Source organism: Trachemys scripta, chromosome 7, assembly GCF_013100865.1.
Source record: "Trachemys scripta elegans isolate TJP31775 chromosome 7, CAS_Tse_1.0, whole genome shotgun sequence".
NCBI classification, from domain to species: Eukaryota; Metazoa; Chordata; order Testudines; family Emydidae; genus Trachemys; species Trachemys scripta.
Genome location: NC_048304.1, coordinates 5,539,325 through 5,557,268, shown reverse-complemented (window position 1 = coordinate 5,557,268; position 17,944 = coordinate 5,539,325). Strand labels below are relative to the sequence as shown.

The 17,944-nt window shown below is 41.5% G+C and overlaps 1 protein-coding gene across 3 annotated transcripts in view; it reads right to left on the bottom strand.

Annotated features, from left to right (window-relative positions):
* Positions 1-333: 333 nt before the first annotated feature.
* Positions 334-17,944, bottom strand: part of ATXN7 (ataxin 7) — a 140,230-nt gene continuing 122,619 nt past the window's right edge. For all 3 annotated transcript variants that reach the window (XM_034775579.1, XM_034775581.1, XM_034775580.1), the window contains 8 exons: positions 15,148-15,400; positions 13,302-13,564; positions 12,402-12,484; positions 10,267-10,532; positions 9,112-9,310; positions 7,891-8,012; positions 4,174-5,113; positions 334-2,537 (listed from right to left, as the gene is read on the bottom strand). In XM_034775579.1, coding sequence (XP_034631470.1) covers positions 2,520-2,537; positions 4,174-5,113; positions 7,891-8,012; positions 9,112-9,310; positions 10,267-10,532; positions 12,402-12,484; positions 13,302-13,564; positions 15,148-15,400 — 2,144 coding nt within the window. In that variant the 3' untranslated portion in view covers positions 334-2,519. The remainder of the gene's footprint in view (positions 2,538-4,173; positions 5,114-7,890; positions 8,013-9,111; positions 9,311-10,266; positions 10,533-12,401; positions 12,485-13,301; positions 13,565-15,147; positions 15,401-17,944) is intronic.

The following is a 17,944-nucleotide window of genomic DNA, read 5'->3' as shown; positions in this document are numbered from 1 at the left end:
TTATGAGAGACAATAAAAGCTTCAGGAACCGGGTTCTGTTTAGAACCAAGATCTAACCTGTAATATTTAAGCAGGTCTGTACTCAAGGGCAGATGAAATTTAAAATGGCCTCACTTCCTAGTCCCAATAGATTAAAACTACGAGCCCTACAGGGCCGGCTCTGGCTTTTTTGCTGCTCAAGGCAAAAAAGCCTCCGGCCGCCCCTCCCCCCTGCCCCCCAGTGTGGCAGGGGAGGGCGCTGAGCCCGGCCGGGGCTCCGCTCTCTCCGACCGGCCAGAGTGCCTGGCCAGGGCTCCGCTCTCCCCGGCAGCCAGAGTGCCGGGGGGGTAGGGCGGCGAGCTGGCCGGGGCTCCGCTCTCCCCGGCGGCCGGAGCGCCGCGCCGCCCCCCTCCAGGTGCCGCCCCAAGCACAAGCTTGGTGGGCTGGTGCCTGGAGCCGGCCCTGGAGCCCTAATGCAGGTGTAGTTAAAACCCGGCCCTACATGAAGCACAGTGATTAAATACTAGCTTTCAAATGTCTGCATGGTTTTGAATGAGCTTTGACTTGCCATTAAGCTTTCAGATCAACATAATCTTTACACAACTAAAGATGTTCCATCACTTAAAGCCACAAAGGTTGATGAATATACATTTCTGTTCACCTGAAATGTAAGTCTATCCAACCAAATTGCACTTGTGACTGAAACATGTAGGGGTGAAACCTTGGCACTACTGACTTCAATGGGGCCAGAATTTCACACCCACTGTGCAGGAAACAATCCTTTCAGTTGGGCATCATATTACATCTTCAACTTTTTGTTCCTGAAATACAGTTAGTTTATGTTTGCATAATAAACGTCTGAAGTGTTTTTTCATGGTGACCTTTTATATAAACTCAAAGCTAAAGTGTCTGCATAGAGGCTCGCTGTTGTTTTGCGGTACATAATAATTCTGCAGCAAGTTCATGTTAACTTGGAAACGTGAACAGGTAACCAACCAAGCACCTGCTGCTCTTAGTGGCTTGAGAATCCCTGATGTACGATGTGCCACCAAACTGGGAAGAAGAAGGCTGGACTGCGTGAATAATTTGATAGGCTCAGATTGTCTGATCTCAGCAATATCTGGTGCCCCTTTAAGGCAAAAAGAGTATATTCTTGATTTAGAAGTTGTTTTCCTTTACTTCACCCCTTAACAAAGGTTCAAGTAAAGTCTCAAAATTCACTGTTAAAAAGCTCACTGAAAATATCCAAATCAATTACATTATAATAATGCTAAAGCCCTTTAAAGGATTTCATTTTTGAGATGTTTTAAAACAAGATAAAAATCTCTCGTGAAAACTGACCGTCTGGACTGTAACATAGTATAGTCCCCTTTATTCATAAAACATCTGTGTCTGAGAAAAAGATGATAGTAACCCATCCAGGTGGACTTAAAGCTGAACTCAGTTGCTAACTAGCATCTAGTGCAGCATTCTGAAATATCTGATTGTGGGTAGCTGAAAGCATGAGAAGTGTTAATGATTTGATTACAAGAACAAGGCATAAACTAACTGAAAAGCTTTCAGAAAATCTTTAAATATTTTAAATATTTAGTTTTAAAAGGGCTGTTTTTACAGGCCGGAAGGTACAACGAACCTAATTCAACTAGTAGAGTTCTTCTTTAAAGTAACAAAGGCTTCTGGTATACAGTATAGGTCAAAAAATATGTTCTTTGGGAATAGTTTTATAGGTTATTTGCCTTTGTTGATTTGATATTTTTGCGTTCGGATTTCCTTCATCAAAAGGAATTAACAATTTTTACTTTCTTTTGCAATAGAATCTTACTCAAAATAATAATCGCTTTTCCATCAGGCAAGTACAACATTATTTTTATCTTTGTTTTCTGAACGATGGCCTCAAACAAGTTTTTAAAAGTTTTTGAAACTCCTGACAGCTTCTTATCCCAAATGACTTGCAAAAGGCTGGGCAAAACACACACTATTTAGTTTCTGAATTGTGCTATTTTTGTGTTCCATTAAAGGAACACTGCTATAAAAACACTAAAGCCATATTCCCTTCTTGAGGGCTTCTTTTCCTTGTGCCTAACACATTGTACCCCCGCTGGAGGGTTTCTTTCAATTGACAGCGCCTATCGGGTGGCTAATAACCTACAAAAGACACCATCAGCATAAAAAGAGTCCACAGTAATGGTTGTCCCCAAACATTCTTTTGCCAGCCAATCTATGTCAAATAGTGGCAAGATGATGTACTCCCGGAGGTAACATCTCACAGATTTGTAGCAAGCAGTCCAGACCACTGTTAACACTGGTAAGAGCAATTATGTGGCTGAACTTCCATCCAGTGTCCATTTACAATATTCACTGCTACAGACATGGCTTCAGGGAAATTCCTTGTTTGAATGACAGTCCAGTAGATTTCCACACCTGAGGACCATGGGAAGCTGGGATAACTCAAAGGCATCTTGGAGTCCAGAATTCCAGATGGAGGTTTTGCTTATAGTGAACGTTGTCCAGTTCTTTTCTCACCACGGCATATTCAGCTATCAAGGACGTGCCTTTGGCTTTCAAACAAAAAAGAAAGCTGTGTAAGCAAGCATGTTGTAATAGATACAGTAAAGGCCACATCAGGCAGGACCTTTCTGGACAGCAAGAGAACACGTCAGAGGGAGTTACAAGGCACCAGGTAGCACTATTAACAGCCAGTCGGCTTGTTTGCATCTGGAATTCTAAAGTTTCTGCCTTCCCAAGTAATTGTGCTCTCCAATTACACTCCTAAGTGGCTGACTGGTGTCGTAGTCATGACAACAATAATCAGAAGCCCGAAGGTGTGACTTTCCTCATTTCTTAAACGTATACATTCAATTTAATTATTTCAAAAGTAGCTTTTCCCCCCATCAGGTTGCTGAGTTAAATGAAAACCGTCAAGAAGTACCAAAAGTGAAAGTTCCTAGAGCAATAATGGCTGAGCTGTATTATCCATAGATAGTCATTTCTTCTTCCTATACAGCATGTACACTAGTCAGCGTACAACAGCAATGATAGACCTGTTCTTTGGAGGAAAGGGAAAATTCAGAGACCTGTCTAAGATGGACCTTTGTGAGCTCCTAACACTTCAGTTATATGAACTTCCACAGTAATGAGGAAAAAAGCAAAGGGGGGAGGAGGGGGCTTGTAGGACTGGCGGAAATAGAAATAAATCGTCAATATTTCAACACAGTAGAAAACATAGCATGGGGAACAATCATGCAATGTCAGGGATCTGGATGATCTGATAAATCTTCTCCATATCTAGCTTCGCTGAGTCTATTTTTTCCCTTTAAATAGACTCTTTTCCTTCAAGTGATCTTCCAACCTATTTCTCATAGTTTTGCAAAAACAGCCTTATCTGATTTTTCTCTGTTATTTCCCATTCCTCTCCTCATGACCCCACTATGCATGGCAAAATAGTTTTTAAACAACACATTCATTTCAATGTGATTCTATTTTGAGAAGTAACTAGTCTATAACAAGTTACTCACTCACAAGCTCTGATCCCTTTGTGTTTTCCTTGTAATTTCTGCTGGTTTTAAACTAACAAAAGTAATTGTTAACTACTCTTTTCTCCTGATCATACTGCAGAGCCAGGCAACAGAGCTCTGGGGAAGGAAGCTGTATTTTATTGCAACTGAGTTATAATCAAAATGGTTAACTATGTTCTGACTGTAGAATGCTTATTGTTGTGGATATGGAAGTCAGAAAGATCCCAGCCTGACTTTCAGATACTTGGCTCAGTTTGCAAGGCTGACACTCAGGAAAAATATTTTTACTTGTGAAGCGAGTGAATTTCATCTGGGAGTAATTAGGTAATGATTATGGAACCCATTATGCCACTTTTAAACGCAACTTTTCAGAGTAAAACCACACTTTAAAAAAAGTGGATTTGTTGTAATAATCCGACAGCAAAAGATTCACAGTGAAAAATATTTAAAAAGAGCAGCAGTCAAATAGGAAAACAGATATCCACCTTTCACTAACAGAGTGTCTAGAATCAGCTAGTCAACCAAAAGCAACAGGACACGACCTAGATGTTGTAGGGGTCCCTTCTGGCCTTAAACTCTCTGACTATGACCAATATAACCATGTGCAGTCACCAGTGCAAGTCTGCAGATTCCAAAGCTAATCTGTCAAGTGAAATATCTTCAATACAAAATGTCATACCTGATGAAGAAGAGAATTGTTCATCAGTCCCTGTGTCCCTGTGATTGCACTGGTGTGTTTTGCATGAACATTGTTCACCGATGGCAATTTGGCAACCTTGTTTGATTTGCTGCTGTTTATGCTGCTTGAACCAGGTGAGCACTTTCTTTTCTTTCCTATGAGTTTGTCCAGGGAAGTGTGTGCATGTGAAAAACTGCTGTGTGAATTTACAGTCAGTTCACTGGCCTGATGAACAAATGGCCCTAAGGAAAGAGTGGAATCACTACTGTTCATCATCACACTCATTCTTTTTATCGATTCTGCAGGGCTTCCAGTAGGAGGGCCCCTCCCTGATTGGTCATGTTTGAGGCTACCAGAGTTAGCTTTGCTAGTCATACAATTGAGGCCAACACTGTGCGACGAAGATGTCATCGATGAATGATAAGAGGTCCCAGAGTTAGCCACACAGTTTTTCCTAAAGGACTCTGTGGAATGAGACGAAGGTGCTAGCAGTGCGGAACTGTTTTTACGCTTCTTTCCTGAGCCGCCGCTGCTACTGTTGCTACTGGTACTGTTACAGTTGGCGCTGCTAGCAGAAGATTCCTTAGGTTTAAAAGACTTGCTGGATTTCAATTTCTGAGGTTTGCTGGGCATAGGTGAAGGTACTGAGGAAAGCACTGTAGGTGTTGAAGGGGACGAAGACACTTGTCTTGATTGCATACTGCAGACAGGGTCCACTGCACCCAGATTAGAAGGATTGGCATTTAGTGTAGTTCCATGTGATGGGACTGATTTACTATTAAGAGACACACAGGAAGGAGAAACCAATGTTGGTGATGACATAACCGTGGTGGGTAAAAGGAAACCTGCAGCACTGACACCATACTGTGACGCAGGCATTGAGTTTGTCCAATGTGGAGTACGAACAGACGCCGTGTTGCTAGATGCTGGGGGAATTTTCCTAGAAAAGAAAAAGAAGAAACGGTTAGTGCTCTTTGTGCACAGACACCAGGCTCTGGAAATTGTCCTGCAGTAGAATAATCCTATTGGTGTTTGTTCAGTGCAAAAATACTGACCTTCTCAAACCCTAAAACATTTTGATAACTTAACCCAAATACGCTGCAAACAAGCGAAGCACTGCTTAGTGATCCGATCCCTTTGGTGGATGTATACGTGGTTACTTATCTGTAACTGGAGTTCCCGAAATATCACTGTCTGCTCTTCTGGGTGAGATTTTCAAAAGTGCTCACCATAGGCCTAACTCTGCTCCCACTGAAATCCATGTGAGTTTTACAATTGACTTCAGCGCGGAGTTCCCTCTGCCTCATAGATCTTGAGCCATGGACAGGCATCAAGTCACTAGGGGCGTCGTGCCTTGAAGCAGTAACCTCGGCATTACCAAGGAGGCTCCAGGACAGTTCTCAGCACCAACTGCGATGCCAACACCAAGAGCTTTTGCGGAAGTGTTGTGTTGAGAGGTGACGAGCAGGACCCTGGGGTTTATGGGGAGGTGCCACAGGAGCCTTTTTGACCCCAGAAGGAGAGGAAAGCAAATAGAGAAAAAGACCATAAAAGAACTGCTCTCACTGCAACAAGCTTTAGAGACTGGGCTGGAGCTGGCACCGTTACGGGCTCTGCGATAGCTTGAGCAGTGGGAAATTATGACTAAATGGGACCTGGATCCAGTCCAACCAAACAGAACACCCCAACTAAACAATTCAAGTGCTCATGACGCTCCTGCTCCCTGCCTTGCCACTAGCTCCTGCTCCCAAGTCCCCCACACTGGATACCAAACACCCTCTACAGCAGTGGTCGCCAACCTTTTAAAGCACAAGATCACTTTCTGAATTTAAGTGCAACCCAGGATCTACCCTGCCCCGCTCACTCCATTCCCCCCCTCCCTCCGTCGCTTGCTCTCCCCCATCCTCACTCACTTTCACCAGGCTGGGGCTAAGGCAGGCTCCCTGCCTGCCCCGGCCCCACGGTGCTCCCGGAAGCTGCTGGCACTTTCATGTGGCCCCTGAGGGGGGACACGTGAATCTACGCGCTGCCCCTCCCTGTAGGCACCGCCCCCACAGCTCCCATTGGCTGCAGTTCCCCATTCTCGTGAACTACCAGTTGATGACCACTGCGCTATAGGGATACCTGGAACCAAATTGTGTGGGTCCACTAAGACCCTTCTTAATCTAGGGCCTTGATAATCTACCCCTAGCCTTGAGGATTATTCAAGATGAGTATGATGTTGAATGCTTTTTCCTAAATTCTGTATACTACACTGCCAGCCTCACGCCTGGAATTATTTCCATATAACCTGGCCCAAAGCAAACCTTTTGAACACGATTTACCGATTGGAACAAAGACATTTTTCACCAAACACATATACTACAGAAAAGCTCATCTTTGAAGAACAATATGACTAAAGTTATCCCTACTGTGTCTCAACCTGTTTTTTTCAGAATCAGAGAGAACTGTTAGCCCCAAAACTCCTCAGACAGGAAATCCATCAGTCCCAAAGAGCAACGCCACATGCACATTAACTGTTACAGGAAATAAATGGGGAATAACTGGCTAGGTGTAGCACTGCTGAAAAGGATCACGGAGTAACTATCCTCTTTATAACAGCCCATGGCATATTTGAAGACTTATCAGGTTGTCGTGTTCTCCCCCCGCCCCCGGTCTTCTTGTCTCAAGACTCAACATGGCCACTAGTTTTAAGTTTTCCTCATAAAAGGTTTAGAAAATCTGACCTATCGTTTTTGTTGCTCTCATCTGGACTCTAAGAAAGATTTGGAAAATTGAGTGAAGTGTGGACACAATACTCAGGCTGAGGCCTCACCAGTGCTGAGTAGGGCAATTGACTCGTGTTCAGTTTATGATACTCTATACCCACCCAGATCGGAAGATAGGACAAGAAGTAATGAGCATAAACTGCAGCAAGGGAGATTTAGATTAGAAATTAGGAAAAACTTTCTAATTATGAGGATAGTTAAGCACTGGAATAGGCTTCCAAGGGAGGTTTTGGAATCCCTATCACTGGAGGATTTTTTGGAGGTTGGACAAACACCTGTCAGGGATGGCCTAGGTTGACTTGGTCCCGGTCAGCACAGGAGGATGGACTTGATGACCATCCAGCCCCACGTTTCTAAGACTCTAGGACTAATAATTACAATTCATCGCAAACCACATTGCTAAGAAAATTTAATATTGAAGCTATAAACAAATTAGACTACTAAAAATATTAAGAAAACCAAAGCTATAGAAAACAGATGGGATGAAAAGGTACAATTTGGATGTAGAACATGGATTCAAAATTAATGTTTGAGGATGAATCATAATTAGGGTTTGAGGAACTAGAATTTTAGAAACTGCTCAAGAGATTTCATCTCTGTGTCCAGCAGGAAAGCACAAGTTGTCAGCCATCATATTGCTTTAAAAAGGTTCCAGCTACTCTCAGCGCAGCACAAGAATACAAAGAGAGGAGATCTGTGGGTACAGTTTTATGAATAAGTAAAGAATATAGTCTCCTGGTGAATGTAACTCAATCCCCTCCTATTCTCCAGATGACAGTTCAAATGGAGCTGTTGCTCACATTTACCATGTTCCTGGGAGGTGCTAATTTAAAAAGAGGTCTTTAATGAATTATTATTACAATAGGAAAGCCATTTTTCTCTCAAGCTTTAATCTATTTGTATGATAGCAAGAATAATAATACCAAAAACCCCTTTCATTTCTACTCACTTCCACATCTGAGAATTAAGATGCTTGTCCACCATGAAGTTAAGTGCACATCGGATATGGTTCCACCGCTTGTCAAACACGTAATAACCTCTTCCAATTTGCCGGCTCCCAAATGTGCAAAACTGAAAATACAGATTTTATTTTGGTGTTTTCTAATTGTAATAACAACTCTCTAAATAATAAATTAACACACTTAATTACAAACCAATAATACACAGGAAAAGTCCAAGGACCTAAGATGGCAAACATGTACATTAGGACTTTGATCCTTATGGCCCCAAAAGTATGTTCAATATATATTCCCAAATAGCTCAGGCCCAACCCGGAAGGAGGACCTCTGAGATGCTGCCACCTTTAATTGGAGTCACCTTGATTAAAGAGAGGGGGAAAGTGGTAGATTTTTTTTTTGAGGGGTCGTTAGGTTTGCAACCTTCTCCCATACTTGCTCTGACATTCAGGCCATGCTGTACGGTCTATGTGAGAAGGTCCTGAGGTTTATGGGGAAGCTTCTTTTGCTCTGAGGCTGAGTCTTGTTGGGAGACAGATGCTGGTTTTTAGGTGAACTGGTTTTTTAAATTTTGTCAAAGGCAATTAGGATAAGATATACATTATATACAGGATAAGATGTACCTTATATATCTAAATAAATATGTTAGCTCTCTATAAGAAATTGCTTGCAGTCATTTAAAATCTGTTTTTAAATGATTCCACTAAAAGATCTAGGAGTTAAATTACATCACATGCATAACTATTTTAGTACTTATTATTATTTTTTTTTTTTTTGCTTTTGGAAACGAAAGTATGCCACATGTACCAACTGTTGCCAAGATTTCCACATTAAGCCGTGTTACTGCAAGCCATTATTTCTATGCAAAAATAAGGCTAGCACTGTGATTTAAAAACAGATCGAATACTGAAAGTGTTATTAAACCATACCACTATTTTGCATGTACCGGTTCCACATCTACCCTTTTCTCAAAACACTTTAGAAAGTTTCCGCTTCCACCTGCAATATCTGTGGCATTTTGAGTTCTCTTATGTTACAGTGGAGATATCTCAGAATGTGTTCTCAGAGCACACTGACTCTGATCATTATGATTAAACCCTTCCTGCCTATTCTGTAACAAACACATTTTCCTGTGGCATGAGAACATTTTAGTGAACCCCCCAAAAAATACACTGAAAAACCGTGATCGATTTGTTCACAAACTCAGAACATACAGCGGCTGGCTGAGGATGATGACCTGAATAACGACAATCCAGTTTTTCACCATGTTCTTCTTTTTCATCACACTCTCCCTCATCGCTGGATAAACGGGATGCTGGCTCAGCTGCAGGCAACGGAGGGTGTGGAGATTCATGGACCGCAAGAGAGTCACTAGGGGCATTTCCGCTGTGCTGGGTTGGACAGCCTGGAGGCCTTGACAAGTAAATACATGTAAAAGGTATTACTGAACAAAGGCTACATTAGTAGGAATTACTTAGGCCTGGAATTTTTTGCTTGTATAGAAAGGTGCTTTTTTTTAAACCAGGTTTTCCACGTTTCCCTTTCTGTCAGAATACCAGTATTTCAGAATTCTTTTAACAGTTACGTCTCACAACTCTCCAGGAAAAGGAGGAATCATTATATCCATTTTGCAGATAGGCAAACTGAGACACAAAGATTAAAGTGGCCACTTGTCAAGGCCACTCAGCAAGTCAGTAACAGAGCCAGAAATAAAAACAGTAGTCTAGTCCCAATTCTCAGTCCCCAACCACTTCCACCAGCTACTCCCAACCGCTCGATTTTCAGTTGTCCCTTCTTTTTCTCTCCTCCAAAAACTGCTGGGTATTTTAAAAAGCTGGTAACCTGCTCATTAAACAAAGGTATCGCCTTCACACCATCCTGACTTACTGCTATTCTGGATCCGGAGGTAAAGCTAAACTGGATGCCTTAAATTAATTTACTGTTGCAACAACTTCTTCATTTTGCATTCACTTCCTTCTCCTCTGTACTCCGAAATCACGTTTCTATTTATCCATTGCCACCTTGCTGGAGCACCAACACTGAATAGCTGCTACAGAATGGAGCTTCTGGTTTGCATTTACTCAAGCCAGCATTTACCTCCCTGGCCACCCATCAGGGCCTCTTGTTAGAAGGGCAGGAGATACACCTCACCTACGACTAAGGAAGGCTATGTCTACACTACGGGGCAGTGTAGACATAGTCTAAGACCCAGTGTGGAATTTTTGAGTGAGCAATCATCAGGCACAGAGAAAGAGCCCTAGGTTGCGAATGAATCTGCATTTCCCACGTGGTAGCACTCATTGCCATCAACGCATCAAGTTGCTCCCCAGACTAATTTCACACTTGGTGGATAAACAGATTTCACTTACCTTGGAAGACTGGGGGGGTGAGGTTTGGGTTTATTAGGTACTAAAGGCTTTGATTCTGTAGGAATAAGTCCATGAGAATTTTGGTGCAGCTCCTGGGAAGTTTTAGAAGGTGAGGGATGTGGTTCCCTGAGAGGGGGCATCTGCTGATGATGATCCGAATGTCGAAGCAATTCCTTTTCCCTGGTTTTGCTTTTGTGCTCGGCTAATAACAAATCAAATCGTTTTCTTCGACCCTGAACAGCCCTCCGCTGGGTTAAGGAATGTGTCTGCAAATCAAAGCATCAAACATTAATCCAAGGCAATTTGATTTGCGGAAAACAAACACTCAGATATATAACAATTCTAGAATGCAGGAAATAAAGCAAGGGATGGCTTTTACAAGAAACGTAAAGATGGTCTAATGGGTGTTTATATTCCTATTTGATAAGCCAATAGTAATTAAAGTCAATGCTCTCTGTCAAAGGTCTAATAAGCCTTGAGTTTGAAATTCAAGCCTTTTTCAATGTCTCACTTTCATTACTAATACAAGAATGCTACCTGACCATTTATTTTAAATCATGAAGCACAGCACATGGTCTTCTCTTAAGAGAAAAGTACCAATTTTTTATGTTTATTTGTGGGAATATTGAACATAAGATGTAAAACATACTTTTTAATAAAGAGTACTAAACTTAATAACCTTGTAAATGTCTTTGCTTTTGCAAACTAATGTATTCCCGGACACCTACTGTATGGTAATGGATATTAAAACCACAAAGAAACAGCAGAATCAACAATCACAACTCCAACAAAGCAACAACATTCAGAGGGTAAGGTGATACTATATCAGGTTGTCCCATTCCTGAAAGATCCTGAACACCCAGTGGAGTTAAATACATGTAGCGCAAAAATCTACATGCAGTAGGATAAAAGATTGTTTCCCTTGTTTACATGTGCTAAATTCATTCCCAAGGCCTTACTTTCACACAGTTTGAAGGGCTCAATAATTTGTATTTATTGTGGAAGTAAACAAGCCTATTTCCCACCTTAGTATTAAGCTCTGAAAATATATGAAAACAATATTTTTGAGAGGTAAGTAGAGTGGAAGGAATTTCTATGGGATGCTCTTATTGTCTTGAAAGCTTTTAGTTTATTTCCCTACTGCATTATCCTCTTTTAGAAGCGTGACACTTTTCCTTTGGGAGAACAATAGCTTTGTCCCCTGTGTTTTCAAGGAGGCATTACCTTCAAGTTTTCTTCCTTGTCATTAATATCAGTTATGTCTACACTGGTTCCGGTGGTTTATTTGTTAGGTGGTCCCTCTTCTGGCAGCACAGTTGCTGTGCAGGAGCATAGCTAAATATTTCAAGATCACACGATTCATGTCTTTACTTTCTGTAACTTCTCAGGGACAGGTGATCGCTTTTGTTCAAATTGATGTTTAGAGCCTGGGTTCACCAGACTAACTTTTTAAAAGATGTTTTGTGTACCAAGTTTGCCCTACTAGACAGAGACTCTTTAGATAAGGACTTCTCAGAAAAAGAGTTGAAGCAATATCGAACTACAGTCCCAGGAGGCAGCACCATTTGGGTTGATACAACCACCTTCTAAAATCTGCTTCAGATTTGGTTCTCCTGTGGGAAAAATTTTGCTTTGTCTAGGTCCCACATAAAGCAGTGACTATATTTTTAATTTCTTTGTGATTAAAATTAATCTTTATAGCCAAAGAGACATTCCCCAATAAGAACATCTAACAATTTTAAGATGGGTAAAATTGAGGCCTGAAACCTTCTGTCTGATCTCAAATGAAACGTTACATTTTCAAGATTTTTTTTAAGCCCAACTCTGGTTTACAATGGAAAAATCATCAGACCCTACTTCTAGATGTTAACAGTGACATTATTAATTGTACAAATCCTTAGACTTTTTTAACAGCAATTTTTATACATTAACATAATTAAAACTTTGGAAAAATATTTTTTCCCCACCAGAACTAAGATTTTTACCAGTCTCCATCACAGTTTTATCAGAGGATATCATTTTCAATGGACATCACTGAAGTTTAGCAGTAAGCTGAATGATGTTCAGTTTTCTGTCATGATGTGCAGAAAATTCAAACTTTACTTCATAAATTTATTCTGAGGAACATGTCCTACCTTGCATGTCAAAGACCTAGTACAGGGTTTCTTGGTTTCCACATCAATGACGCCACAGTATATATCAGGATCAAACTCTCTCTCTAGCAAATACACACAAATATACCATTATTGTAAAACAAGAGAGATTAAAAAAACATGTTTTGAAAATATTGGTCAGAATTTTAATCATAATATATATAACTGAACCTGTTCTCAAGACACATGCATTTAATAATAAATATTAGAAATTGCTGAATTTTAAAAACATTTTCTTTTTTACTAGTTTCTGACTGGTTGAAACTTAAGCCCCAATCCTGCAGCAGGATCTATGAAGACAGACATTTATGACTGGGTAAAATCTCACAGCAGAATCAAATTCTTCACAGCAAAGGAACATGTATTCATATAAAAATAACACCAGACTTAAAAGGGCACCATATCAATTTGAATATTGATGTCTGAATTTTTTAATCTAAGATAAGTAACACCCAAAATTACTTTAACTGAAAGATTAGAGAAAACCATTTCCCTATGTTTCAGTTTACTTTGTGTAAGCCATTCAGTTTCCTTTGTACGGGTGGGTCTTTCACACAGCAACAGAAAGACATTTATGGTAATAGGAAAATGTAACTGTACACCCCCCAACATTAGGGCATGCACAGGTAGGTATAATACCTGAAGCACACGGTCAACTCTTTTTAATAATTAACTAGATATCAAGTTGATGGCGTCCCTTTAAGAATGAGTCACTTTAAAGGGGAACATTTAAGACCAACCCCAACATGTAACTGGTCAACTTTCTGCACTGTAATTAAAATCTATCGACTACCTGTTTAAAAAAATGTTTTTGGTCATATTTATATCTTCATACACTACTACTACTATTATTAATATAGCAAACAATATTTTTAAAATTACCTGACAATCTTTTATGTAAGAATTTCCTATTATTTGTACTATCTTCTGGTTTCTTTTCCAAAAATGGAGGCACAGAGAGAAGACCTTTACCAATCAGTATCTGTCCAGGGGAAGGCAAAGGTGGCTTTGGTATTGAGGGACAATTAAGGCCAGTCTTTATTGAGGAACTCACAGTAGTAGAACAAGTTGGACCAACAGCAGTTTTCAATAGTGCACCATCTATCTTTGGATGAATCTTTTCCACTTTGACAGATGGAGTCATGCTGTAGTTAGTGGGAAATAAAGGAAAAGGCCATTTGCAAATAACTGTAGTACCCCATGGTCATGATTGTCCAAGCTACCGAATAAGTGCTCTATTACTCGAAAATATTCTGAATTGTTCTTTTCACAACAAAAACATAGGTAATAATAATTCTGCCTCTTTCCCCATTTTTAAATTTTAGAAGTTGTTCATTTTATATACATTTTTTTTGCTACTTTCTGATGTCCACAATAAGTTGAAAGTCAATCCTTTCCTGCTCTCTTTACACTATCTCTTCAGAACTGTTTCTACAGCACCAGCGAGGAACTGAAGCTGTGTGATTTAGCAACACAGACAAATGTACATTACACAGTTATAGTGTATTGCACAAACAGCTGGGATGGCCCGATTTTGGCAGAAGACCCAGTGAGAGACGCCATGTTCTGATGACAGCAAATTACAGTGCTAGTACAGCAATCAGATATGTGCAGGTCAACCCTCATGCCTGTGTGTGAGATACCATACAAGTCTGGATCGGACCAGGCATATCAAATGATAGGATCTGGACCTATATTGGAAAGGTCTTCACTGAGAAAGATTCAAGCTGCACCTATGTGGGATTTCTCCTGGAACAATGCTGTTGGTTTGCCTACCCTCTAGACCAGTGGTCTCCAACCTTTTTATGCCCAAGATCACTTTTGGAATTTATGGGCAACCCAAGATCTACCCTGCCCCGTCCCCGAGGCCCTGCCCCTTCCCCAAAGATCTGCCCTGCTCACTCCATCCCCCCATCTCTCCGTTGCTCACTTTCCCCTACCCTCACGCACTTTCACTGGGCTGGGGCAGAGTTTTGGGGTTCAGGAGGGGGTGCAGGCTCAGGGCTGGGGCTAAGCGGTTCGCAGTGTGGGAGGGGGCTCTGGGCTGAGCCTGGGGCAGAGGGTTGGGGTGCAGGAGGGAATGAGGGGTGCAAGATCTGGGAGAAGTTTGGGTGCAGGAGGGGGATCCAGGCTGGGGTAAAGTGTTGGGGTACAGGAAAGGGTACAAGGTGCTGGCTCTGGGAAGGGGGTCAGGGCTTGGGGTGCAGGAGGGGTTTGGGATGCAGGAGGGTGTATGGGGTGTTGGCTCTGGGAGGGGGCTCAAGGCAGGGCTTGCTGCCGGAGGGGGTTTGGGTGCAGAAGGGGATATGGGGTGCTGGCTCTGGGAAGGCTGGGCTTGGGGTGCAGGAGGGGGCTCAGGGCAATGGGAGCTGCAGGGGCAGTGCTTGCAGGCAGAAGCAGCGGAGACCCCTGATCCCCACTCCCACCCAGCCACTTCCGGGAGCGGCATGGGGCTGGAGCAGGCAGGAAGCCTGCCTTAGCAGCTGGCCCGCTTCACCACCAGAGAGCACAATTAACTGGGAGATCCTCTAAGATCAACCAGTCCATCGCGATCGACCGGTTGGTGACCACTGCTCTAGACCGATCTCCTCTAGAGCCTTTCCAACAGATCATTGCATTTCATCTTTCATAACCAAACACACAAAATACTTAAAACTGTTACAAATTTTTGCACCAGCTTCTGTGCAAGTGATAACATTGAAATTGATTCTCAAAAGAACATACTCACATTTTATCGTGGGGAACTTTGTTATGTTGTACCGGATGCAGTAACCTATTGTTTCCACTGATCTGCAGCTTGTCTTTGGGTGATTTCAACAACTTGGAATTGGATGATGATGCACTAGTACCTCCACTGGATGAGCGATTGCTCCCACTTCCACTGCTACCTTTGCTCTTTGAAGACAAAGATGAAAAGAGGGAAAATACTGAAGAGGAGGGAGGGGTCAAAGGCGGCTTGCTGGAGGAGCTGTGTCTTCTTTCTGAAAGGAAAACCAGAGTTTGTAAATTTCAGAGTAAACACAGGAACATTTCCAAAGTACCCTACTTCATCATTTGCTCCATTAAAATTGTTCCTTTACTGGTCTGAGGGCGCCCTACCCCACACAAGCGCTATAGGATTCAGCACATCACAACCGGGGAGTTCTGAGCTCCCTTCAATGCTGCTCCCTAATTAGTCCCTGGAATGGCTTTTAAACTTTGTGAGGCTCATTCCTCCACCAACAATGCTTAGCTGAATAAGCTGCCCTTTAAAAAAATACTCCCATGTTCCTCTCAATCCAAGGAGCACAAGACTGGGAATCAGACCAATGTGTCCCACATAGGGAAGCACAGAACTATCCCCTAGCCCAACCAAGCTTAACTCTCACATTTCATCAAGAATTATCAAATGTTTTGTTCTAATGCCTCCTAACAGGGTGAAAGAACTTCCACACTAAACTTTTGCCACTGCCTGCTAACTCTTAGCTCTGGAACACTTCTAGATTTATTCTGTAATTTTCCTGGGAGCAATTCTACTCCCCTTTCATAATCTGCCCAGACCAGTTACGGCAGAATTCTATCTTACAGCATCAGACATCAGTGACTCATTGCATTCATAGGAAAAATAGTTATTCAGGTGTGTGCTTTGTTTTTAACCGGGAAAAAGATACCTGAATTGCTGAATAGAGAGCAGGCAGGTTACCATGATGCATATGTCAGTGAAGGAATGACTGAGTTTATGGAGTTACATTTAATAAAAGGACAGCCCTGGCATTAACATAAATAAATGTTTAAATATTTCATTTCAAATGTATAGCCTGTAGATTTTAAATGTGTGTATGTTATTACAGTTAATCGCTGAGTACCACTGCCTGCACACCTCACAACTTCATGGAATATCCAGTTCCACCTGCAGACAACCATGGTAATAAGCCATTCGCTGACCTGATATCTGGGTAACACAAACTCCTGGTGGTTCCTAGATAACACTTATAGGCAGCTCTCCTGTTTACAGGCATGTCTGTGTCTCCACCAATCGGCCAAGTGCAGCATATCAGACCACAGAGCTAGGGTGCGTGTGTGGGGCATGGAAGGGCACATACTTGTTAGTAATAATGTTTCTTCTCAGCTGATACTGTTAACATTGCTTAAAGCCACCCAATTGGCTATTCCAATCTCAGAAATGGCCACAGGGCTATGACAAAACCTAATTAAACTGTCAGGAAGCTTGCCCATCAAGTTGCAGTGAACTCTGTCACCTGTTAGGTATACGTAATGATCATGTCCACCATTCCATACATCCTGCATGATGGCCCATCAGGCCCAGGGGAATGTGCAATACTTCAATGAAGTTCTGCTAATTCAATCCAGGAAAAAAATTCCTTCCCAGCCCCAAATATATCACTCTGTGACCAATCCGGACACCCCAGTCACAGGTTGAAGCCATCCACAGAAAGTCACCAACACTGTGCCAATGTAGCCAGCAACAGCACTGCCACCCCCAACTCTCAGCAAGAGTGTCAGGGGAGAAGTAACCATGGAAAAGTGAGTCAACCTCTCCCCACTAGGCAAGAAAGGTAGGCGGAGTGCCAGACTGAGGCCAGCAAACTCTATCCCCTTGCATCTGGGAGCAAGAATTTTAAACATGATCGTCGATGCTGAACTAAAGTATTTATAACAGGTTAGTTATAAATGAACAGGTTAGATCAGGAAACTAGAGTCATGAAATGGGGTCTGTAACTGACTCACTGAGTGACTCTCAACAAGTCCCTTATGCTCTGTAGCCGTTTATCTCTCTGCGAAATGGGCATAATACTGACAGCACCTTACAAGGATATTGTCAAGTTTTAAATAATGTTTGTAAAGAGCTTTAAGATCCTCAGATAACATTTTCTACAGAAATATAAAATAATTGCAGTAACTATCACCAGTTTTTCTTTAAAATACCTGATTTAAAATGATACAAGAAATCTTCTGTGATGTCCAATATTAACCACTTAACATATTTACAAAACTAGACATTGTACAAGAGTTTCAAGCGAAGTGGGTATTAGCATCTTATATCCTAGTAAATGGATGTGCTTCTAATATGACAAACTGTTTATTGCCAAATGTCTTTTTATAGCAATGGCAAGAATCCCTGGGTAGCTTTGATAAGTTACTATTTGAAGGCCATTAGTTCAGTGAAGTTTTATGATGCAGCTAGGCTCCATACATAAACCATGACAGAATCGTTGTGTGAATTACTGAGATAAATTAGTTAATATCCCCCAAACTACTGTATATTTAGCAAATTCAAAGTCCAAATGCTTGTCACTGTTAAGAAAAGTTTTTGATAATTTCATAGGTCACCAATGTGATCTGTTTTTAACTTAATTCAATTTATTTAAAATAAGAGAAGGGTGGTACTTCATTTAAGTGTATTCGGAGAAGAAAAAAGGATTAGGATAAAAACTGAGGTTAAATATTACCTTGCAAGTCATCATTAGTGTTAAACTGTGTAAAATATCAATTATATCAATTAATCCACGTGATCTGAATACTTT